This window comes from Amblyraja radiata, chromosome 1 (genome assembly GCF_010909765.2).
Source record: "Amblyraja radiata isolate CabotCenter1 chromosome 1, sAmbRad1.1.pri, whole genome shotgun sequence".
NCBI classification, from domain to species: Eukaryota; Metazoa; Chordata; class Chondrichthyes; order Rajiformes; family Rajidae; genus Amblyraja; species Amblyraja radiata.
This window is the reverse complement of record NC_045956.1, coordinates 116,124,971-116,151,597: the sequence shown is the minus strand read 5'-3', so window position 1 is coordinate 116,151,597 and position 26,627 is coordinate 116,124,971. Positions and strand designations below refer to the sequence as shown.

General features: G+C 41.0%; 1 protein-coding gene across 12 annotated transcripts in view; it reads right to left on the bottom strand.

Moving 5' to 3' along the window:
* Positions 1-26,627, bottom strand: part of pcm1 (pericentriolar material 1) — a 100,781-nt gene that overhangs the window by 62,259 nt on the left and 11,895 nt on the right. For 8 of the 12 annotated variants that reach the window (XM_033029502.1, XM_033029523.1, XM_033029517.1 and 5 more), the window contains exons 5-15: positions 25,009-25,179; positions 23,786-23,902; positions 23,374-23,547; positions 17,663-17,840; positions 16,272-16,381; positions 15,562-15,778; positions 14,055-14,250; positions 8,380-8,562; positions 7,892-8,076; positions 6,627-6,841; positions 6,357-6,502 (exon numbers count right to left, since the gene is read on the bottom strand). In XM_033029502.1, coding sequence (XP_032885393.1) covers positions 6,357-6,502; positions 6,627-6,841; positions 7,892-8,076; positions 8,380-8,562; positions 14,055-14,250; positions 15,562-15,778; positions 16,272-16,381; positions 17,663-17,840; positions 23,374-23,547; positions 23,786-23,902; positions 25,009-25,179 — 1,892 coding nt within the window. The remainder of the gene's footprint in view (positions 1-6,356; positions 6,503-6,626; positions 6,842-7,891; positions 8,077-8,379; positions 8,563-14,054; positions 14,251-15,561; positions 15,779-16,271; positions 16,382-17,662; positions 17,841-23,373; positions 23,548-23,785; positions 23,903-25,008; positions 25,180-26,627) is intronic. The other 4 variants (XM_033029574.1, XM_033029584.1, XM_033029557.1 and 1 more) reach the window with 1 other exon arrangement.

Sequence of the window (26,627 nt, the reverse complement as noted above, 5' to 3'; positions counted from 1 at the left end):
GATAACTGAAAATTTCATTCAGTTCTCTTAATTTTTAAGAAGGTTATGGGCTTTTGACTGTTCACGATCACAGCTTTTTTGTTATGTCCATAGAAAATCAATAGGGAACAAGATGCTCATTTCCCAGTATGAAAATGGCCATAACTTTTTAAATACTTGAGATATGAAAGTGAATTAGGTGTCAAATTAAACTTATTTTTATGCTTTATCTGATGGGATAAATTGCAGACTTGATTTTTTAAATCTCAAAATTTTGTAACATTGCTATACAATTGCTGTATATTTCACTTTGAGGAAGTCTTTCCTATATCGTTTAAGCCTTTTGTATCGTTTAAGCCTTTTCTGTTGTTCATCTAATTGTCCACTTAAGTCACATCCCTGGTTCTTCATCAAGAAATAAGATCTATATTGTCTTTGCAATACAACAGTAGCTTTGATTTGCGCTCCATATAGTTTTTTTACTACATAAGCATGGTAGTGAGACTGCACTACAACTGATGTATAATTCAGTTTGAGGAAGTCTTTCCTATATTGTTTAAGCCTTTTGAATCGTTTCAGCCTTTTATGTTGTGCATCTATTTGTTTCCTTAGGTCTTTCCTATACCAACTCATACAAAGTACTGACTGAACTTTTACAGTAGCCCTCTTTTGCTTAACCCACTGCCTAACCACCATAACCTTGTAGGCAGTCTGAATGGTAATGGTTGCACACCTCATTGACTGATATTGCACAAACTGGGAATGCCCTATTTTGCATGCTTTGTACCATCTCTGGATCGAAATGACTGCTTGTCGCATAGCTCTGTAGCGTACCCCTGATCGGTAACCACGGTGTGCAGCATGCACAGCGACTACAACCGCCTTTTGCATCAAGAAATGTTTTCTTGTAATGCACATCATTAAGACTGACATGCTGGCATGCTGCCTTGATCTTCTCAACCAATTCTCTGGATTTAATCCCACGGTAGAAGGCCTGAATACAAACCACTGCTTTTCTCAAATTATTATGTCTCACTTGGACATCTCTTATCTGGCAAGCTCTGTATCGTTGCTGTACAGCAGTAGCAGACCAGTGTAGTTTCTTGAAATACTGACACTGTTTATGCATCTGATAATAAGTCTGAATGACAATAAAGGATACTTGATACTTGACTTGAGAGGTGCTTCTGCAGTTGTATAGGCCTCTGGTAAGACCTCATCTGGAGTATTGCGTACAGTTTTGGTCTCCTAATTTGAGGAAGGACATCTTTGTGATTGAGGCAGTGCAGCGTAGGTTCACGAGATTGATCCCTGGGATGGCGGGAGTGTCATATGAGGAAAGATTGAAAAGACTAGGCTTGTATTCACTGGAGTTTAGAAGGATGAGGGGGAATTTTATAGAAACATAAAATTATAAAATGACTGGACAAGCTAGATGCAGGAAAAATGTTCCCAATGCTGGGCGAGTCCAGAACCAGGGGCCAGTCTTAGAATAAAGGGGAGGTCATTTAAGACTGAGGTGAGAAAAAACTTTTTCACCCAGAGTTGTGAATTTATGGAATTCCCTGCCACAGAGGGCAGTGGAGGCCAAATCACTGGATGGATTTAAGAGAGTTAGATAGAGCTCTAGGGGCTAGTGGAGTCAAGGGATATGGGGAGAAGGCAGGCACTGGTTACTGATAGGGGACGATCAGCCATGATCACAATGAATGGCGGTGCTGGCTCGAAGGGCCGAATGGCCTCCTCCTGCACCTATTTTCTATGTTTCGATGATCTTGGCAGATTTGTGCATGTACCGCAATTGCTTTCGAACAAGCATTCCTCGGTAAGCAGCTTGAAGCAGCACACGCTGCTGCGTACCTTCATGTAAGTTTTGCGATCACTTTCCATTTGATGGTGTGCCCTATAATGGGTTTGTACTATTATAGCTGCCAATCTCATTGCCCTGTATGGACGGTATACTCTGTGCATTCTAAATGCTGCTTGTATTATCGTTGCTGCCTCTGTTTGTTCCGGATCTCTCTCCGTACCTTCATACCCTTGAATGCAGCTTGAATAGTTAGGGTTGCCCTCTGGATGGCAATGTCCCTTTGCATTTGACTTTTGTCACTTTGCACTTGACTTTTGTCCTGTGAGGGACTCCCTGCCCTCTTTAGTTCAGGCTCCTTGCCACAGGATGCCCTTGGAGGTTTTGGCGAGAAATTAGCCATTAATGCCTCCATGCACTCCTCGTACATTTTGTCTGTGGGCTTTGCTGGCTGCAGTAAGGTCTGATAACCCTCTCTTCATAAGCATAATATGAACCATGCTCTCTTCTTCTCCTCTGCAGTGATATCATTGGAAATGAAACAATCCTCCAATACCGGTCTATTTCTCAAAATTACACCCAGAATCTAACTGGGGCACCTTTTTCTACAATTTGAAAAGCCATGCTACCCTGTTGCTATTCAGGTGCACTATCTTCTGTTCTCTCAGTGTTTTCTGCACTGGACTTAATCCTTTTACACACTAAGAAGTGATCCAGCCCACTGACTATTACTAATTCTTATAACAAGATTTATTCTATTAACCAACATTTCATGCTAATAGAAATAGAATATTTTAAACCATATTCCTTCTATGCACACAGATTTACTATTAATAACAGTGACCAATGCATTACATTCAAACAGTCCCGCTTTTACTTTGAAGGAATAGTGAATAATGCATTTGCTCCGCTGGCTCCACTGGGCCTCACCGGGCCGCAGCTACCTTCACTTCAGTCCTGCTACTCCGCCCATTTGCTTGCCTGCTGTCTCCCGTGGACGCCCTGCGGAAGGCGAGTCTCTGGCTCCCGGCTGCTCCGCCCGTCGCTGGCTCCACAGTGCGGCCTCACTCTGCTGAGCCCCGCTGCTCGGCTCATCGCTGGCTCCACGGCCCGCCTGGCTGCTCGGCTCGTCGGGACTGTGCCCTGCCGTCGGGGGCTGGTTAAGCGCTGTGTCCCGCTTCTCTCTCAGCCGGATTTTTCTCGCGTCGGGACTGTGCCCCGCCGTCGGGGCTGGCTAAGCGCTGTGTCCCACTTCTCTTGCACGGATCCGCTTCTCTCTCGGCTGGTCCGCTTCTCTTGCGCGGCCGGCTTTCTCACTCGGCGCAAGTGCTGTGTGCTGTGTGCTTGAGTGCTGTGTCCTGCTTCTCTCGCGCGGACCCACTCTTCGCTCACGGCCGGACTTCCTCTCACGTCCGGGCTTTCCCTGCTCTCGGCCATCTCTTGCTACCGGGCTTTCTCGGCTCTCGGCCGTTTCTCGCGCGACCGGGCTTTCTTCTTCTTTCCCCCCCCCCCCCCCCGGGGCTGACTGCCCCTGGCCGCGCTGAAGACTCGGCTTTCGTCGGTGGCTTCTCCGGACCTGTCCATGGCCTACACGGTACTAGGCCCTCACTCGACGTCGATGGCAGCTCCTGGGCCTGGCTGTGGGTTACACAGCCCTGGAAACGTTCGAATCGGTGGTGGACACCGGACTTGTCCGTGGCCTACACGGTACACGGCCCTGGAACTCACCCGAAGTCGGTGGCGGCTGCTGGGCCTCTTCTGCCCCTTTGCCGTGGCTGCACGGCCCTGGAAAGCGTTCCAGGTAAGTTGACACCATCGCTGTCCTGCTGGTTAGGCTTCCAGCTTTCGGCTGCGTTCTTCGGTGACACTTACTTACTGCCCCACTTGTTTTCCTTGCGCTCTTGCTTCCCTTTCTTTTCTTTGGCGCCAATTCAAAACCATTTGGCACCAAATCTTTTTGCTTGGTGCCGTTCCACTTTGTTTCCAAACACAACCTCTTCTTTTAACTTTTTTTTCTTGACAGCCCTTCTTCTTTGTTCTTTTATCCTCGTCGCCAATTGTTGTGTATTTGGGTGCTTGGAACTGACTTAAAAGAACACTCAGATACTGGAGAAAACTAACAAGCTTCTTTATTCCAGGACGCCACCTTGAGTCTCCCCCAGCCCATGCGTCCCCTTGCACAAGACATAACATATGCTAATTATATCACATACATCACAGTCGTGGTAACTGCTTTGAAATGCTGCACTGCAAATGGCTGTTGGTGGTGGTAACTGCTTTGAAATGCTGCACTGCAAATGGTTGTTGGTGGTGATAACTTGACAACTTCCTGTTTGCATTGTATATTGATTTTAGATAAAACGCTACCACGTACGACTGTGATTTTTGGCCATCTTACTCAGTCCCCCTCCGCTCATCAGGTGCAGAGGATTCTTCCCATCAATGAAAAATAAATGTGTTATTAATGTTTAAAAAAATGTTGAGAATCTCTTGCCTGTCAATCATGCCATGAAGGCCACGCCCCTTCTGGTGGGAGGGATTATAAAACCCGGAAGTGTGGGTGTGACTCAGTCTCTGCAAGATGGGGGAGGGAGAGGTCACGACTCTGTGCTGTGAATCAACTGAACGCACTGAATGTCTGCTGAACTGTAAGTGTGGTGTTTATGTGTTTTGTGTGGTTTTATGGTGGTTTCACCCTGCTTGAAATGGTATGAAACTGCATTTGAATGTGGTGGCCTTGAACCCTGTATGAAATGGTATGAAACTGCATTTGAATTTGGTGCCCTTGCACCCTGCTTGAAATGGTATGAAACTGCACTTCAATTTGGTTGTCTTGCACCCTGCTTGAAGTGGTATGAAACTGCACTTCAATTTGGTGGCCTTGCCCACCAGCCGTGAGTGAGCTGCCAGCACATCAGGCTTGAGTGACTAAGCTGTCACCCCAAGAATCCATTTGGCCCACAATGTTCATACTAGCCCTCTGGCAAATAGTCCCTTCAGCCCACAATACCCATACTAGCGCTCCAGAAAGCCCCCCTCCCTCCCCAGCCAACAATATTGGAATTGGTGGAGAGGTGGAATATTGCGTTGGGGGACCAGCCCTCCCGTGTGAACATGGCCCATTTGGTCTAGTTATATTAATAAAACTATCAACGTGTTTGTTTGTATGCGTTCGTGAGTTCCAGAAACTCCACCAAAACGGTACACGATAGTGCCACAATTCTTGCCCCACCGGAATGAATGAATGAATGAAAACTTTATTGTCATTCAGATATACACCTAGACACAGTGCACCTTGAACGAAATTTCGTTGCATTTGACTCTCCAATCAGGTAAATAGTAAAAGTAAAAGTGCTAGGTGCGTCCATAAAAATGCCTCATGTGCATGGTTCTGTAAAATAAATATATATAAAAAGTTTTTTTTTTTTTTTTAAAGTGTCGATATTTTAAAAGTTCTAGCCTCGGTTTTGTTGATTGTTCAGTAATCATATGGCCTGGGGGATGAAGCTGTTGCAGAACCTGGTTGTCCCGCTCTTCATGCTGCGGTACCTCCTCCCAGAGTTAAGCAGTATAAACAGTCCGAATTGTGGGTGTGTGGGGGCTCTGGTAATGCCCTTAGCTCTAATCAGACAGCGCTTGTACCCCATGTCCATGATTGAAGGAAGAGAAGTCCCAATGATTACTCACCATTGTCCTGCGATGTGCATATTTTACAAGATATTGACATTTTAAACTTTACAAAAAACACTTTTCAAACCACTTTTCCACTTGCCGTGCCAGTCAGCCGTCTTAGATGTCACAATGATGTCACAAAGGGTTCCCAAATTTACATTAAACAAAATCGTGATTTTAATTAAATTCTTCCGTTTTCATTAACAGCTAACATTGTGTTTAGGTTAGATTAAAGAAAAAATGCAATTTTCATTGAGAATTTAATTTAAAAAATTTGTTATTTTCATTGTGGGGGGTGGGATAGAGGGAGATGAGGAGTGGGGGAGCAGGGTAAAGAGTGTGAGGATGGGGTAGGGAGAGGGTTTATGGAGGTTGGAAGTGACTGAGGGTAGGGGAAAGGAGAGGGTGGGAGAGGTGAGGGAGTGGGGGAGGGGTGGAGAGGGGAAATAAGAGGTAGGGTGAAGAGGAGGGAGTGCTGGGGATGAGGGGGAATGGAGGATAGGGGTAGGAATAGGGATGGCAAGGTAATGGAGCAGGGATGGGGAAGAGAGGAGGGGATGGGAGGGAGGGGATGAGGGGAGGGTTGGTGAAGGGTGAGGTGAGGGATTATAATGGAAGGGAATAGGGGACTGAAGAGGGAGAGTGAGATGCGTTCACATTGATCTTATATTTTACATGTTATTGCCATTTTTAACTTTTAAAGCGTCGCAGTCGCGCTCCCACTTGCCGGCCGCGCCTGCATAGTTCTGGGAGGGTTGCCGTGACTTGCGTCACAACGGGGATCTCTGGGGTCACAATGGGAACCCGTCAGCCGTGCTTGCGCAAGTCGGGGCTATGGGTCAGTGGTGGAATATTGCATTGGGGACGAGCCGAGCGGGTCCGCACCTGGTCTAGTTACCTCTCTTTTTCATCCACTGCCAATTCTCTCGAATCTTTAGATGTATTTGTTCTGGTATTGTTTGGGTGCTCTCTGTGTTGGTCATCTCCAGTCAACGATAAGTCCGAAAAGTTAGATACATCAATACCAACTCCATCTGGGACTTCCTACAAATAAGGTTAAAAAGTTAAATATTTTCTTTATATCTATGGTGAAGACAAAAATTACAAGACTTTTCAACTCTGTTAGATGTCCAACATTGTTCATGTACTAAATATAAAAATTACTTACTTGTACCATGGCAACAAGCTCCTGCAATTGCTTAAGCTTCTGTTTAGCTGCATTTAATCTGTTGATTTTTTGTTGAATTTCAAAATCCTGTTCCGTTTCTCCCATAAAACTACTTCGGCGACTAGACATTGTACTTTCACATTCCCCTTGGATCTCGTCTTCCCGCGTTTCATCAACATTCTTCTCTTCATCTTTCTCATCGCTGTAGTGAGAACCTGCACAATAATTTTTCAGCTGTATTACATCAATATGACTTTTTGATGATAACAGATATTGAGAGCAAAACAAATAGAAAACACGAATGATCCAAATTTCACATTTCCGAATTGTAGACAGATGTTCAGATAGTTTGTTATTCTTAGTAACAATCATTTTTTTTAAATTACACAAACATTTCCAAGCCTCCCACAAACAAGTATCCTCAAGTGCCTCGTTAATCTTTCATAATACTCCCACCAACACATGTTCCTTCCAAATGAAGAACAATTCACTTGCTTAATATATCTCCTGCACATTGGAGAAACCAAATACAGATTTGTTGACCTTTATAACAGAATACTTCTGTTCATTCTGTAATATTGCCCTCAGCTTTTAGTTGCCAGTCACTTGATTACTCCATTCCAAGCTTACTTTAGCCCCGTATTGATGGTCTTAAAACTGTTCTAACTAATCCCAATTTAAGCTCAGGAAACCTTTATTTTTAGACGAAATACATTACACACTTAGGAGCACCAATTGAATGTAACTACATCAGATAAACAGCCTAGCCCATTTGTATCAGAATTGGCTAGCTATGATACGCAATAATCAATTTGTAACTTGAATTCAATTTTCTCTCCCCAAAGACATCTCCAGATTTGCTAAGTACTTTGAGTATTTTTCATAAAAAGACCTGTACCTTAAATGTTGTTATTCACTAGCCTTTTGCACAATTGTTCAGCCAACAGAACTACTATGTGTCATCAAATCTCCCATGGTCTTCACTATCACAGACCTTCCAATTTGTTTTCTACTATTAAAGCTTGTATTATATTTAACTTTTTCTAATATAAATAAAAGGCAAATTTAACATTGCTTCTGTGTCCAGAGATACTGTCTGATCTGCTAAGCTTGCGAGCTTTAGTGGTTTTAACTTTCCAGTTCTTTTTGCCTTTAACACAACGTGCCACTTTGTTTTGGGTTTTAAAAATATCTGCCTGCAGGTTATGGCTGTTACGTGTGAAGACAAAAGATTAATTTCTCATTTGTTTAACAACTGAACTTACATTCATCATAGCTTAGATGAGGTTCATCTGATGGAGGTAGTACATTCAAGGACTGTACATTTGTCGACCTATTATTGATTTCGCAGTCTGTGTTCAGCAGTCTCCCATTGCAATTATTGGCTCCATTTTGTGACACCATCCTGGAAGTACTGCTGATATCAGTCCAATTACCCCTTTGTGGGTATCTATAGTAATGACAAGAGATTTCAGATTTTCAATGCAAGCAAAGCCTGGAATATATTAAGATCTATATACGAGTTTAAGGCAAAGCCAATAAGTATTGTAATTTATTGCAACAGCTTCAATGAAATACAGCATTTGGAAAGCAAATACAATTGGCAACTGATTTTCTCAAACATTTAACACTCTTGACTAAGGACAAATCTATACCCATGCTGCATCCAATTTTGTTTGTGATTCTTCTTTTCTGCAGTTTCCTCAAAATACCTTATTAAGCAGCACTTACCCGAATACATATATCTCCCCACCTGATGTTTGTGACAGTTTCTGGATTCTCCTGATCAGAGTAGTACATAGACTCTTCCTCAGTCTCATCATCATCCTCTTTTTTATTTTCATTAACAGCATCAGTCATCATATCTGAAGTCTGCTGGTAGTAATCAATTAATTCACGTAATTCATTTAGCCTCTTGTGAACTTCTTTCAGTTTCCTAAAGGAAAATAATTTTATAATGACTATGGCATATTTTTTAATATTGCTGAGTAAACTTGTTCACAACTAAAATAAAGTTAGAGAAATATTATTGAATGTGACACTTGATCAATCATCTAATCATTCTCTAAAAGCCTATGAAGAAATGCTTGTGTAAGATAGGATGCGTAACAAACTCGGGTTAACCCCGTCACCTCACAGGAAAACAAAATTGAAGTATTAGAGGATAATCAGTGAATTGCTCTTTTGCATTTCCCAGAAACCCACAATGATTCAAAGCCCATGTCGATTGCATAGTTTCTCAGCTGCAATTAGGACACAATTCAAGGACACCTCCAGTGGAAGAGGTAAATAAATGCTGATCAATCCATCCATTGGATGTAAATCTGTACTATCATCCATCCATCCATGGGATGCAAATATGTACTGTCATCCATCCATCCATAGGATGTAAATCTGTACAATCATCCATCCATGGGATGTAAATCTGTACAATCATCCATCCATCCATAGGATGTAAATCTGTACATCCATCCATAGGATGTAAATCTGTACTATCATCCATCCATAGGATGTAAATCTGTAGTCATCCATCCGTCCATTGGATGTAAATCTGCACATCCATCCATCCATAGGATGTAAATCTGTCCATCTCGACTTGTTTGTCTGTCTGTCTGATCTCAGGAGCTACGCCAAAATGGTACACGGCAGCACGAAAATCTTTGCAGATTCTTACTCAGCTTTTTCCCGTGGTCGTTCGTATCAAGTTTCTTCACATTATATATTTCACGTTATTGATATTTCAAAGTTTAAAAAGCCAACTTTAACAGGACTTTTACAGTAAAAATCCTTCTTGCCAGCTTCCAACAAACTTTGATACAAAGTTGCAATACAAGCACACCCTGTGCTTCCACCATTTCACCTGAATGGGATATCACAGTCCTCCACCCGACATTTGCAACAATGTTGATACAACAATTGCACCAGGTCCTGGCACGACAGGAGGGGGAGAGTGAATTGGTATTGCAATTGGGGAAGTGCAATTGCAATTTTTTTTAAAGTCCAGTGCTGGGGGAGGCATGGGGAGTGCTGGAATTTTACGTTCAGCAACGTGTTGAGTTGGGGGACCATGCCTCCCGAGGGGGCTACGGGTTAGTGGTGCAATATTGCTTTGAGTAGCGGGTTGCGTTGGGAGGACCAGGCCTCCTCACGTGTGACAGGGACCCAACGGGTCCCAGTCGGTCTAGTCTATTACTAAAACTCGCATCTTGTTTGTTTGTTTGTTTGTTTGTATCTATCTATCTATCTATCTATCTATTTATCTGCTTATATGTGATCCTCAAATTACGCCAAAACGATCCACGATAGAGCTAAAATATTTGCACCACCTTCCTCACCATTGTCCTGTGGTGGGCTGTGTCAAGTTTTGTTCATATTGATGTTATATTTCACAAGTAAATTCACATGTTTTTATTTAAAAAGTCAAGATTTGAGAAAAAATTCTTCTCTGCAGCTACATCTGCAGCAATGACTTCACAATGCAACAATGTTGCAATCTCTGTACACTCAAGTCATGCCAGGCTGCCAGCACTAGGAAATGTAATTGCAAGTTACAATGTTGCTATCCCTTTTTTTATATTCCTGGCAGCATGGAGGGAGGGTGCATTTTATTATAATATTTTAAAGTCACAGAACACTGAATTTTGAATAAGGCCAAATGAGCAGCCCCTGCGCAGTTGGGGGCTATGAGTGTGGTGGAATATTGTGTTGGGGGAACGGGTTGCATTGGGGAAACGGGTTGCATTGGGGAAACGGGTGAGTGGTGGAATATTGCCTTGGAGAACGGGTTGTGTTGGGAGACCAGACCTCCTGTGTGACAGGGACCCAACGGGTCCCACTTCGTCTAGTATCTATATAACTAAAAGTCTCATCTTTGACCACTTCCTGCCTGCGCTGTATATTGATTTTAGAAAAAACGCTACCCTTTATCGGTATGATTTTTGGCCATCTTACTCAGTCCTCCTCCGCTGAGGCAGCCCCGAGGATTTTTCCGATCGATTAAAAATAAAAAAGTTATGAGTGTTTTAAAAATCTTTAGATCAGCTGATTGGTCCTCTCGCCTGTCAATCACCATGATGAAGGTAACGTCCCTTCCGGGGGGGGCGGGGCAGGACTATAAAACCCCAGATGCCTGGACGCGAGTCAGTCACTCTGGAAGATCGCGAGGGAGAGGCCTCAACTGTGATTCTAAGCTGTGAATCCACTGAACTGCGAGTCTGCCATGTACTTGTAATAAATGTTAGCCCTTAATGACAATGCCATGAGTTGTTTGGCCAGCCCTGCCCGTGCTTGAAACTGCAATGCAAAATTGGAAATTAAATGACAATGCCATAAGTTGTTTGGCCTGCCCTGCCTGTGTTTGAAACTGCAATGCAAAATTGGAAATGAAATGACAATGCCATGAGTTGTTTGGCCTGCCCTGCCGTACTTGGAACTGCAATGCCCATGCTTGAAACTGCAATGTAAAATTGGAAATTAAATGACAATGCCATGAGTTGTTTGGCCTGCCCTGAGCTTGAAATGGATTGCCTTGACTTGACTTGAAATGGATTGACTTGACATGATATGGATTGACTTGACATGATATGGATTGACTTGACATGAAATGGATTGACTTGACATGAAATGGATTGACTTGACTTGAAATGGATTGACTTGACTTGAAATGGATTGACTTGACTTGAAATGGATTGTTGGCCCTGCAAAACACCCATGCTAGCGCTCCAGAAAGTCCCCCCACCCCACTGACCACCAATATTGGAATTGGTGGAGAGGTGGAATAATGCGATGGGGGACCAGCCCTCCCATGTGAAGCTGGGACCCAACGGGTCCCACTTAATCTAGTATATTACGAAAACTCTCATCTTGTTTCTATCTATTTATCTAGAAACATAGAAACATAGAAATTAGGTATAGGAGTAGGCCATTCGGCCCTTCGAGCCTGCAGCGCCATTCAATATGATCATGGCTGATCATCCAACTCAGTATCCCGTACCTGCCTTCTCTCCATACCCTCTGATCCCCTTAGCCACAAGGGCCACATCTAATATAGCCAATGAACTGGCCTCAACTACCCTCTGTGGCAGAGAGTTCCAGTGATTCACCACTCTCTGTGTGATAAAAGTTTTTCTCATCTCGGTTTTAAAGGATTTCCCCCTTATCCTTAAGCTGTGACCCCTTGTCCTGGACTTCCCCAACATCGGGAACAATCTTCCTGCATCTAGCCTGTCCAACCCCTTAAGAATTTTGTAAGTTTCTATAAGATCCCCTCTCAATCTCCTAAATTCTAGAGAGTATAAACCAAGTCTGAAGAAGGGTTTCGGCCCGAAACGTCGCCTATTTCCTTCGCTCCATAGATGCTGCTGCACCCGCTGAGTTCCTCCAGCAATTTTGTGTACCTTCTATAAACCAAGTCTATCCAGTCTTTCTTCATAAGACAGTCCTGACATCCCAGGAATCAGTCTGGTGAACCTTCTCTGCACTCCCTCTATGGCAATAATGTCCTTCCTCAGATTTGGAGACCAAAACTGTACGCAATACTCCAGGTGTGGTCTCACCAAGACCCCGTACAACTGCAGTAGAACCTCCCTGCTCCTATACTCAAATCCTTTTGCTATGAAAGCTAACATACCATTCGCTTTCTTCACTGCCTGCTGCACCTGCATGCCTACTTTCAATGACTGGTGTACCATGACACCCAGGTCTCGCTGCATCTCCCATTTTCCTAATCGGCCACCATTTAGATAAGTCTGCTTTCCTGTTTTTGCCACCAAAATGGATAACCTCACATTTATCCACATTATACTGCATCTGCCAAACATTTGCCCACTCACCCAGCCTATCCAAGTCATCTTGCAGTCTCCTAGCATCCTCCTCACAGCTAACACTGCCCCCCAGCTTAGTGTCATCCGCAAACTTGGAGATATTGCCTTCAATTCCCTCGTCCAGATCATTAATATATATTGTAAATAGCTGGGGTCCCAGCACTGAGCCTTGCGGTACCCCACTAGTCACTGCCCGCCATTGTGAAAAGGACCCGTTTACTCCTACTCTTTGCTTCCTGTTTGCCAGCCAGTTCTCTATCCACATCAATACTGTGCGGGTTTGCACATCTATGCGGGTTTGCCCATGTGATTCTGGAACTATGCCAAAACATTACATGATAGAGTTAACATTTTTGCACCACCTTTACTCACCATTGTCCTGTGATCGTTCGTGTCAAGTTTCATTCAGATTGATGTGATATTTCGCACGTTATTGACATTTAAAAGTTTACAAAACCCCACAGGGTATAATAACTTGACAGATGCTGTGGCAGTTAATGGGAGATTCTGGCAGTTTGCAGCAATGAGGTCACAATGGGTCTCAGTCCTCCACCCGACAATAACACAATGGGATCTAATTTACATAAGCTGCCGTGAACAGTCCACCCGACAATGACATCACAATGGGATAAGCCCCATCCAGTGCAATGAGAGATTTCTTACATTGTTGTAAGGAGAAGTAGGGAGCGGGGTAGGGGAGAAATGTTATTTAAACATTGTGTTTAGTGGGGGAGTGCGATGGGGTGAGGTGAGGGAGGGAGTGACTGAGGGTAGGGAAAAGGAGAGGGAGAGGTGAGGGAGGGACTGGAGGAGGGAAGGAGGAGAGGGGAGAGAAGAGGGGGAGGGAGTGTATGAGCCGCGCCTGCGCAGTTGGGGGCTATGGGTGAGTGTTGGAATATTGCGTAGGAGGAACGGGTTGCGTTGGGGGAACGAGTGAGTGGTGGAATATTGCGTCATCCATCATTCATCTCTCAGCCTAGCAGCTGGCCACATTTTCATAGAGGGATTCAGGCTGCACGTTTCAGAAGGCCAAGAATGGCTGGCAACATTGACAATCAAGATTCTTTGACTGGTTGCTTATGAACTAAGGATGATCATATTCAGAGCATCGGAATGGTGACATACTCTTTTGGAGATTGAGAGTGGGGTTGAAAATTAAAATGTTGCAGTCAAGGAGTTGGAAAAGGGATGGTGCAAGCCAAGAAACATCAAAGCCATGAAAAGCATTTAATTTTCCGATGCATCTCCTTCCGGTATTTTTTTTTTCAGCCTTGGAACATTAAAGCAAGAGACCATTAAGTGTAAAATATCACAAATTGAATCTCACTTACCAGAGCCAGGCACTATATATTTAATGATTTAACTTCATTGCCTTTACCCTCAATGTGGGGCTGGGGTCCCATGTTTATTATCTGAGAGATACATATTATCTCTCAAATACACAAAAAAATGAAGACATAAAAGGAAAAGATGCAATTAATAAGTTACTTCTGGAGACAAAATTCAACCCCATCACGTTATCAAGAGTACTTCGGTGAACACAACACTAACCATTCCATAATAAAACAAGCTGTTGGTTTCAACTACATTTAGTTTTGATTTGTACCTTAATTTCTTCCTGGGAATAGCTTGAACTTCTGCATCACTATCATGCCGTGAGGGAATGGAATCCAAAACGCATACCGAGGATGCCAAGCTGTTGGGTTCCCTGTTCACTGAAACAGCATCTGTTTGTGCACAAACAGAACCTCTTTCGTCACTTCTGTGAGATGAGCCAGGCACACCAGGGGCACTAGTGGAAACTGGAAAACAAAACTGATATTTAAACCCACACATTGTCATTCAACAAGATTATCTGTACATAGCTTAATATCTTCATGATAAAGTTGTTACAATAAAATTTGAAACTTTATCACAATCAGTAACTTGACTGGATAAATTGCAAAGCCAGTAAGACACAGGATGCTGGAGTAACTCATCGGGTCATGCAGCATCCTTGGAAAACATGGATAGATGTTTCAGGTCAGGACCCTTCTTCAGACTGATTGCAGGGGTGGGAGGACAAAGCTTGGCCAGTCATAGGTGAACACAGGTAAGGGGTTTTTTTTTTTTTACAAATCCTGGTGGGATTACTGGTGGAATTCTGGTGGGATTGATGACTAGAAACTGGTCAAAATACCAGAAACTAGTTGTCAATTAGAATGGTGAACTTCTTACATAATTTCGTTCAGACTGAAAGGTCTGAATGACAATAAAGGAATCTAATCTAATAACAAATAGAATTGCATAGTTCTCTCACACACAGAAGAAAATATTTGAAGGGCAATTTTTAAACACTTTAAACCAAATCAATTTTTAAAATGACTGCAGAAAGACAGAGGCTTAGTGCAGGACAAGAGACATTATCAAAAAAATTATGAACTTTGAAGTAACACCACATGACATAATCAAAAGTCAAAAGGACCATGCAAAACTGCTGCTCCATTGTTTTAATTGGAAACTCCTGCAAGGTAAAGTGCATGAGAAACTAATTGCACATGCAGTTCCAAAAGGCTTGTGAAGGCCACTTTGTGTGTTGTATTCTAAGATTCTACTGTACACCCAAAGCAAAACAGGAAGATAAGCAGCCTAGTTGGATTTACCAGCTGATGGTGCACTCACCAAAGGTTAGAAAGAGGAGCGCACAAACAAGAACAGAATTAAGGCAATCAACTGTGAGTGGGCGAAATCAGGGGTCAATGTTCCCAAGCTAAAATATACTAGGGAGGGACAATTATCATTGAATAATTTGAACAGTGGTGAAGCTGTTAAATTTAAAGAGCTTGGGTCAAAAAGCCTAAATTAACCCAGTCCGAATTGGTATTGGGTGATGAAAACATGGGTAATGTTGTTCTAAGGCCTAATTACCACTGTCTAATGAACTAATGCACATAAAATTCCAGCTAAAACCAACGTAGTCCACTGAGTAACTACCAACAAGATTTGGTGGCTGGTTGATTATAGGCTGACTTACATGGGGGAAACATACCAGCACAAACATATTTTTATGCCTTTTTAATGTAACATTAAATCACCATCTTGCATATTTCCCAAACTGTAATCTTAATACTCACTCGAACTGTTGTTGACATGATGGTCTCTTAATGAATGCAACTCATCAAGGAGTTTATCCATTCTCTCCTTCTTCCCTTGTAAAACTTGCAGCTTATTCACCAGCTGCACTTTTTGGTCTGACAGATGTTCTGAAGTTGAGGAATCTCGACTCCTCGCAACCTCTTGTGTCAGTGATAGACTTTCTGCTTGTCTCCTATTGTCTGGAACAGACTGAAGCTGCAAAGGAATATACATTGCTCAGATTCAAAACTTCACAATGGGTTAAAAAAAAAAAATCCAATTATTTAATTTCTAGGATCTGACAAAGTTTATTAATACTGCAAATCAAAAGTGTACTGCCTTGACATTTATTTAGTATGAAGTGAGTGCAAATGACAGGGGGATGTTGAAATGGAAAAAAATCTGGTACTTTATCACTCCTGATCAGTCTCTTCTCAGCCTTCTATTACCTCTCCTCAACTAATTTAATACATTCTCATGTCTCCTTCACATTCGATCTTAATACCATCTCATCTTATTCTCTCATCTGTATTCTGTCCAGACCTACCACTGCTCACCACCCCTTAATCATTCCTTTCCTGCACACCCTTCTTCCTCTTTCATATTATTTCAACAAATTGTAATTGAAAATTACAAGATAATCAGAGTGTAATTTGTGCAAACAATTCAATACTTCAGTCACTAAGCATTCTTCTTCAAATTGTAATACCTGTGAGTTTTGCAGCTGGTTGTGGAATCGTTGGATCAAGTCATTTAGTTCCTCATTGAGTTCTGATGTAATACTTAGACCTGAAACACTACTGGTTGTTTCAGCTACAACTGAGAAAACAAAAATGAGAATTTTATTTCCATTGTTAATAAATTATATACAATTATGTTGCAACTTCCTTCTAATTTTAAATCAGCTTTCATTACCAAGTACTATAACATGTGAAAATCATTGAGCAACCTGTACCTCTGTCCAAAAGCAATGAAATTATCAAGATGATAGATTTCACTTCTGGAAAAGTGAAAACTAAAAGGCTTAGATTTTGGGTGAAGGAAAAGGCAATTAATCGTATTGATGTGCTAACTTTAATGATGACACTTTATAATGTCTGGGACATTATGTTACATGACAAGCATTGCAGTCAGCTTCTGCTGCAACAAATCACTAATTATCTGGACACTAACCTGGTAGAAAAGAGGCATATCTTGCTCGAGAAACAAGAAAATGCAGATGCCGGTTTACAAAAATAAACAAGTGCTGGAGTAACTCATTGGATCAGACAGCATCTTTGATGACATGGATACGTGCCTGAGTGTCTGAAAAATGGTCCGAACTAAAAACATCACCTAGCCACGTCCTTCAGAGATGCTGTCTAACCTGCTAAGTTACTCGAGCACTTAATGGGTTTTTTTTTTTAATATCATAAGTTCGAAAATAATTCCCTAATGCCTCAAAATCTCATGTCTGTTCCAATTTTATTAGAAATGCATAGGTCATTTAAAATTAAAAACGCGAGTCCCTTTTGTTAGTAATACTTTAAAAACATTTCTACTTCAGTCATTTTTTTTTCCCTAAACATAGAAGCATTTGTAGTTCCATTCCATTGCTTTGATGATTTATCAGCCATAGCATGGCACAAAGCCCTGGGGTAGTGATCGTTAGCATGAAGATTTGGGACATCTCATTGAGTGGATTCAGACACAATTGAGTGGAAAAGGAAACTATTTATATTTCACTGGGGTTCATAATAAAATGAACAAAATAATGTTATGATTGACAAATCATAAGCCAAAAACAATATTTATTCCATCAAATGACAAAAACTCAGACAAGAAACGATTAAATGATGGGAGTCATTAACTTTCCAAAACAGAAATGTAATTGTCAAAATGTCAATTTTCAGTTCTCAATTTAAATTCTGAAGTGACACCAATTAATCCACAGAATTAAACATATTCAGGCAGGTTAATAAATCTAGAACTAAAAAATGCTGAAGTCATAGGTTTCTTTCTCTTTCCTCTTGTCAGATTCACCCTCCTTACCAAACTCATGAACAAAAGGAAGAAAACTTCCACATGGAACAAGTAGCTGAGCTAATGTTTAAGGTATACCAGAATCATCCATTCCAGCAACAGTTTGTTCTGCTTTCTGCTGCAGTGCCAGAAGTGCTGCCTGTCTTCCTTGAAGAGTCCTTAACTGTTCCTGCTGTTCTAACATTCTTTTCAAAAGCTCATGTTGCTTTTTCAGATTTTCCAACTCTTCTTTCGTATCTTGATGCTGGTCACCTTCCTATTTAACAAAAAGTGAATAGTTATCTTTAAAAAGGTATGTTACATGACAGTTAAAATAGTCACTAACCAATGATTCATTGTATCTATCAGAAGACTGATCAAAATTAGGAGATCCAAATTCAAATTTGCATTAATTATTTGTTGAGCATTACAATATACTGTAATGCACATTTTTACTCTGACAGAGTGTATGAAGAGAAGGGAATAAAAAGAGGACAAAACACTCCAAAACATCAAACTGGAAGGGACAGATGGCATGGGTGCTGTTTTATCTGCTTCAGCAATGGTCAGGCCATGCATTTCTTTTATTGAGTTAAACATATGCATGGAGAACAAACTAAAATTAATTGTCTACATCATTTTTAATCTCCAAATATTCTGCTTCTGGATGATTCCTGGTCTTGGGTGATAAAATGAAAAAAAAAGTAGTAGGGCATTCAGCCCCTCAAGCCAACTACACCATTGATAAGATCATACCTGATCAGAGTGCAAAACCTTAACTCCACTTCCCAATTTGCCTGCAGCAAAGTTGACATTAATACTGCCTTCAAAATGGAAACATGTCCTAAGACATCTCAAAGAGTGCAAGGACACAAAAATAAATGTAGAAAAATTGAGAACAATTTTCCATAATAGAGATTTGAACCATTAATTTATATTGTCTCTTCTTATTCTTTGTTAAAATGTCTTTGTTCACTGTTAGCATTGTGTTCAGTGATGCAAGTTCAGTGATAGCACTGTGTATATTAAATGGTCTAGATCAGAGTATCGTGCATGACTTCAGCATGAAAAGAAACAAAAATCAAGGCAGACAATAACATGCAGAAAAAGGTTGAAAAATGTTGAAATGAGCAAACACGGCAGAAGCAGAACACTGTGAAATGTAGCATTTTAACAAAGATTGAGAAGAGACAATATAAACAAATTGTCCAATTTTAAGGAGATGGGGTGGAGAGTGGGGTTGGAGGGAAGGTGTGGAGGGAGTTGGGGGGCGGGTGTGGAGGAGGGAGTTGGGGGGAGGGTGTGGTGGAGGAGTTGGGGGAGGGTGTGGAGGGAGATGGGGAGGGGTGAAGGAGGGAGATACCCCTTCCCTATCTACCCTCACTCCCACCCTCCCTCTCTACCCTCCTCCCTCTCTACCCCCCTCCTTCCCTACCCTCCCTCCTCCCACCCACTCTACCCCTACCTCTCTGCCCCTCTCCACTTCCCCCTTCCCTCCGTCTCGACCACCTCCCCCACCCCCCCCCCCCTCCCTCTCCACCACCCCTCCCTCTCTAGGGATTGAAGAGGGAGGGTGAAGAGGTAGGGTGAAGAGGAGGAGGAGGGAGTGCTGAGGGATGAGAGGAAATGAGCCACGCCTGCGCAGTTGGGGGCTATGCGCGAGTGGTGCAATATTGCGCTGGGGGAACGGCTTGCATTGGGGGAACAGGTGAATAGTGGAATCTTGCGTTGGGGGTCTAGTATGATAATAAAACACTCTTGACTTGAAAATTTAGAGGAATACAAATGTGTTCACTGACAGAATCCTTTTCATTGTTTCTCGGTACATACAGTGCATTCAGAAAGTATTCAGACCCCTTCACTTTTTCCACATTTTGTTACATTACAGCCTTATTTTAAAATGGATTCAATTCTTTTTTTAAACCAATCTACACACAATACCCCAAAATGAAGAAGCGAAAACTGGCGTTTAGAAATTTTTGCAAAGTAATTAAAAATAAATAACTGAAATATCATATTTGCATAAGTATTCAGACCCTTTGCTATGAAACTCAAAATTGAGCTTAGGCTCATCCTCTTTCCATTGATTATCCTTGTGGGGTTTCTACAACTTGATTGGACTCCACCAGTGGTAAATTAAATTGATTGGACATGATTTGGAAAGGCACACAGCTGTCTATATAAGGCCCCACAGTTGACAGTGCACATCAGAGCAGAAACCAACCCATGAAGACAAAGGAATTGTCCGTAGACCTCTGAGACAGGATTGTGTAGGGACACAGATTTGGGGAAGGACTCTTCATAAAGCTGACCAGCCAGCCAAACTGAGCAATCGGGGGAGAAGGGCCTTAGTCAGGGAGGTGACCAAGAACCCGATGGTCACTCTGACAGAGCTCCAGAGTTCCTCTGTGGAGATGGGAGAACCTTCCAGAAGGACAACTATATCTGCAGCACTCCACCAATCAGACCTTTATGGTAGAGTGGTCAGACGGAAGCCACTCCTCCGTAAAAGACACATGACAGCCCGCTTGGAGTTTGCCAAAAGGCATGAGAAACAAGATTCTCTGGTCTGATGAAACCAAGATTGAACTCTTTGGCCCGAATACCAATCGCCACGTCTGGAGGAAACCAGGCACCGCTCATCACCTGGCCATTACCATACCTACAGCGAAGCATGGTGGTGGCAGCATCATGTGGTGGGGATGTTTCTCAGCGGCAGGAACTGGGAGACTAATAAGGATCAAGCGAAAGATGAACGGAGCAAAGTACAGAGAGATCCTTTACGAAAACCTGCTCCAGAGCCTTCTGGACCTCAGACTGGGGCAGAGGTTCACCTTCCAACAGGACAACAACCCTAAGCACACAGCCAGGACAACGCAGGAGTGGCTTCGTGACAAGTCTGTGAATGTCCTTGAGTGGCCCAGCCAGAGCCCGGACTTGAACCCGATCGAACATCTCTGGAGGGACCTGAAAATAGCTGTACATCGACGCTCCCCATCCAACCTGGCAGAGCTTGAGAGGATCTGCAGAGAAGAATGAGAGATATTATCCAAATACAGGTGAGCCAAGCTTATAGCACCATACCCAAGAAGACTTGAGGCTGTAATAGCTGCCAAAGGTGCCTCAACAAAGTACTGAGTAAAGGGTCTGAATACTTAGGTAAATGTGATATCAGTTATTTCTTTTTAATTACTTTGCAAAAATTTCTAAACATCTATATTTGTTATTTTTTAATTAAGTAAGTAAGTTTATTGGCCAAGTATTCACATACAATGAATTTGCCTTGGTGCATTGTGGGGTATTGTGTGTAGATTGATGATGATTTTTTTTTAATCCATTTTAGAATAAGGCTGGAACATAACAAAATGTGGAAAAAGTTAAGGGGTCTGAATACTTTCTGAATGCACTGTAGACAAACACAAAATAAATCAAAATACATAATCAGAGTAAACCGATTTGTGATTGCCACAAAGGGAGGTTTTTAAGTTGGGTTTCCAAACACAGAAAATTGTTATCTCTTTTACCTCCAGAATGCCCTGCCCGAAAAGGGTGTCAGAAGCACAATTAGTGATATTTTCCGAAGGGGAGAGGGAATAAAAACTGAAGGGGGGGAAAAAAGTGACAGAACTAAGAGGACAGAGAAAGAGAAGTGAGGAACAAGGAATTTGGCACATGCACAATGCATCGTTGATTCTTTGATGCATCAAGATGTTGTTTTTTTATCATTGTAAATTTAGTCAGAAAAACATGCTACGAAATACAAAGAGGAAAAGGTATAGTCGAATAGGAAAATCCATGTGGAATTTCAGATCTGCAACATTACAAGATCAATATCAGCCAAAGGCTAAGTAAATAATGTTACTTTTCTTGAAGACTTTTCAGACGGTGCTGAAAATTATTTTTACTGTAGGAAGGAACTGCAGATGCTGGTTTATACCGAAGATAGACAGAAAATGCTGGAGTCACTCAGCAGGTCAGGCAGCATCTCTGGAGAAAAGGAATAGGTGATGTTTCTAACAAATAATCTTTGTTTCCCAGACACAAAGCTTGAAAACCTTGCAACTATACTTGTTAGTTGAACTAAGCTCCAATTACAATATTAAATTACTACAATACTGAATTATAAATGTGACAGAACAAGAGAAAAAATTCACAAATGGCGTTCAGATGTCAGGACACTTCTGGTGCATTCAACTGTCATTAAATATATTATCCAGAATGAACAACCCCTTCTGCTTATAGCTTCAATCCAAGAAGCAGCCTTCTGTGTTGTGGTGAAGAACATCCTAAGAAAACCTGACAAGATTATCAAAATTACTGCTGTGCTCCCCACCATAAATTTTCCTAACGCCCTGTAATTCAAGGATTACAGGTAAAAGCGCTTTTGGTACATTGGTCAGTTCTCAAGCAAAACACAAAGAATGGTGTTAATGTTTCAGGTCTGACAAAGAAGGGTTAACTCCTGAAATGTTACCACCTGAAATGTTAACTCCGTTATTTCTTTTGAAGTTGCAGCTTGACCTGCTGAGTATTTTCTGTTTGTTTTTAAGATTTATACTAATTGCAATTTCACCCATCTTCAGAAAGAACTGTACCTTGTAAGGAAGAAAAAAATCTCCATAGAGCCCTCCAATCCTCACTTCCCATTCAAATCATGGCACATCTTCCACATTCCAGAATTATTACTGCAATCCAATTTTACAATATGTGAAAATCTATTATACAGTTTTGAATTATTGAGTACCCAATGCTCTCTTGGTTAGGGAATTCCAAAGATTCATAACCTGGAATAAAGATTTTCTAACTTCAGTCCTACGACCTAATTTTCTAAAAAAAAAAATCCTCAGGCTATAACAGTATAATTCTACTGTTCAGGAAAAAAATCCTTTCAGCATTTGTTGCACAGACATATACATCTCTCAAATTATAAATTTACGTTAATGTTAAAAAAATGTTGTGGTACAAAACAGGATCAACACGTCCAAATTTTAATATACACACCAAAAATCAAGTTGGTGCTTATCACTATTATACCAAAACTGATGAATCCCAAATTAAGTCTGTGAGATTGACAAAAGGGGTTCAAGTAGCCAAGTACATAATTTAAAAATCAACTTGGATGCTATCCATTAACACACTTAAATGCTATTCTTAAGATAGAATCAAACAAAATGTCAATGGGGTCTATCAATAAGCTTTGGACTGCACAGGCAATCAAAACATGTAACTATAGGTTACAGCTGAATATCTGCCACAGATCAAGACTTTACAGTATATTCAGATTCTCCTGAACAAATTTAATACGAATAGACCAGTTGCCAAAAGGGAAAACTGGGGAATGAATAGTACCCGAAGCAGTACACAGCAAATTAATATTTTATTAACAGAATTTAAGGTTAGCATTGATGCTATGGTTGGACCTGGAGTTGATAATAGGCCCTAATAATCACTGGTAGAGGCAAGGAACTGCAGATGCTGGTTTGCACAAAAGTCCTTGTACATAAATAATAATAATTAGTGGGTTTCTCAGTTCAAAACAAAATTGCAAAATAAAAGATACATATGATTGGTTCCACGTATCATATGAACGATACAACCTTAGCTGTTCTAAATTATTCCTCCTTAACAAAATGTTGAAATCTTAAATATGCTTAACTCAAATAATATAGTAACATGCATTCTTTCAAGATTCAAAATAAGCAAAGAAATATGGGATCAGTCTAATATGAAACACTACAAAAAGTAAATTTGATCACAGAATTGAAATTGAATAGATTACAGTTTTCAAGGACTATGCAATGAAATGGTACCTTGGAGGAAATTCCATGCTCCTTGCCATTACTCCCACTATGAAAGACTCTCCTGTCATTCAGACCAAGCCTGTCAGTATCCCCTTTTGGAGTTGATGTAATTGAAGAGCCCTGTGCTGCATTTCCTAGCTTGTCCTCAATGCGGGGCCGAACTCTCAGACTACGAGATGCCTCCTTTATCAAACAGTTTAGTTAAGACATTTATGATTAAAATGTCAATGATACCCAAGACAAACAGCTTTTAAACAAATTCTGCTCTAACGTTAATACCCTTTAAAAAAAATAACATTCACAACAACGTCTCAAAACTTAAAAGCCAGTACCTAAACTTTTTCTATCTGTATGATTTAAAGCTCAACTTACAAAGACAGAATCTGTATTCAATTTGATATTTGCTGCTATATTATCTTACCGTTGCATCTGATGCTTCGGACTGCACATCTAGGTTGAGCGAAGTGCTATCGGCGACAGAACCAGATCCTACAGCAGAGTCAGTTGTGCCAACTTCATCCTCCTCATTCTCCCGGGCCTGAACATTCAACAACAAAAAAGCCGTGGGTACAGAACTTATTAGAAACAAATCAGTCCTTTAAAAATGCATTTAATACTTCAGCTTTGAAGGAACTAAGAAAAAAATCATAATGTCAACTAAAAGAAGCACTGGAATGCAACATTTTAAATGGATTTGTTCATCAATTATCTGGCTCAGTTTTGTTGAAATAGAATGCCTTTGCGCCACTCTCTCAACCAATGATCTCTGAACAACAAAAGCATAGTAAATTGATGCTTCTTTTAACATATCTTTGCCTGAGCCACAAATAGTGGTAGTGTTCCATGTTCCAACAATCCAAACTAATACATTTATTTTAATCCCTCTCACAAGTCAGTATTGGCATTAAATTTAGATTCATCGCTGCCAATCGTAAACAACCAAAGTAGTACTTTTCTTTTATCTCCAACAAATCATTTCATATTTATCAAGATCTCTCAGAATCCTCTAATGTCCTCTGCTCCAGTAGACATATTAACAGCATGAAAATTCTGCCTTTCATCCTATTTTAATATTCCTTGAAAATCTCTATGAATTTCAAACCTCTTCAGTAATGGTTCAGCCAAAGATAGAGCACTACAATTTTACCTTAACATGATTTCCCATTACTTGCAAACTCTGCTCCCATTTATCAGACTCAATAAATTGTGACATTTTCTTGGGTTTATTTACTGCCATTTTTCATCTAATTACCAATTTAAAAAGTTTATCAATTCAACCATTCAGCTATAATCACACATTATGAATTTAAAGAATTTGGCCACAATATACTACTCAACAAATGTAAAAGTAGCAAACATAAATTTACCCCACAATCAAGAAAATATATCAGTACACCAGACCATTGGTTCAGATATCTTTTTTTTAAGCAAGGCAACCATATCCAAGTGGAAATCATTTCACTTAGACAAGAGAAATGAAGTGCACCCATACTAGGAAATGGCTCAAGAAGAGATGTACACAAATGGTATGACTATGTATGCTCTGCTCTGGATTTTATGGTACAAAAAGGCAAATTGAGTACTCAAGTCCAGAAGACCTATTATTACGACAAATAATAGTTAGGTGCATGCTCCAAAACATACCAGCATTTTTTGTAAAAACTTCATGTATGACTTTTCTTGTTCTTTTAAGTGATCTATCAGCTGAGTCAAACGCTCAACATTTGCAGATCTTTCATTTTTCTCCATTAGATCTTCCCGCATGCATTGAGCCTTGTTGATGTAATCCCGGATCTGGATAAGTCTGCTCACGACCTATTATTAAAACAAATACATGGAAACCACTTTCTGTACAATTTCTGCTTTACTATGGATTCAATTAACATATCTAGATGCATTACAATGTTAGATAATTGTTTTAGCTGCGTTGTCTAGTGTCCGTCACCATGAATGGCAGAGATTCAAGTCCCTGTCCCACTTTCGACCTAAATGACAACCTTTTTTACTCGTGGACATTTTTCATCATGTTGAAAATACGCCCCGACCGACTTGATGCCACGAGTACCTACAACTAGCATCACGACCTGCTACGACCTCGTGCCGACCATGCTGCGAGTATGAGTCAAGGGCAAACTCGGCAGAGGTCGTGAATTAGGTCGTGAAAGTGGGACAGGCCCTTAAGCAACTCAAATTAATCAGAACAAATAGAAAGAAGAGTCAATCTTAGAGCCCCTCAGCCATTCAAAAGTTCCCTCAACTGAACAATTAAACAAACAAAATTCCTTGGCACAGGAAATATTTAACAATATACCAATTTCCGCAAAAATAGATATCCTTTCAGTAAAGTCTCTAATGACTTGACAATACCCCAATTCTGGACTCTCCAGCTGAGGGAAACAACAACCCTTCAGTATACCAATTTTTACTATTTTGTCGGCATTTAAAAATTGTTTTCTATTCTTTCTATCACACCAAAACCCAAGAGCTAAAATTATGGTTTTAAAATGACATCATATCTGACAAAAGTAATAATTGGAAAAAAAGATTGAAGAACAGAAAATACTTCTGGAGTACTGTGCACTGAGAATGTCCCAAAGCATATCAGAATAAATTAAATGCTTTCGAAGATTTAAATGGTCAGTTTTTAAAGTATTAAAGTACAACAGCAAAGAAGCAACCTGCAAAATTAAGCAAAAGTAAGTTTGTTTCTGGATAACTAACCAGGAAACATTGTTTTAAGTGTTAGTTATTCAAGCACTTGGTGCCATTTTTTTAAAGTGCTATTGATTGAGGAATAAAGATTGAACAGGACATATGTAGAATGCTCTGCATTTGTTGATGAATGCATATAAACTTATCAATTGATACCTGGAACAAATGGTGGTTAATTGCCAACTATTCTCCTACCCGGAAAGTTAGCCGCTGTCACCCTTATCACAGGCAGACATGAAGCTAGTACTTAGGGAATTGAGACCCACAATCAGTCAGTATAAAATGTCTTATCCCAACGGCTTCCTCGGCATCGCTGGGGACTTAACCAAGTTAGCTTTAAGTCTTGGCCAATACCATAGGACCCAACGCATTCGGCCATTGTTATACCACCATCAGGAACACCTATCGCTCCCATCCCTCTCCCACACTTTGGAAAATCTGACAACCTGAATGTGCTTATTCTTCCCATGTATAGACAGAGACCGAAGAGTATGACAACAGCAAAGAGGACAGCAGGAGAGGCAGCGAAGCAGTTACAGATTTACGTGGAA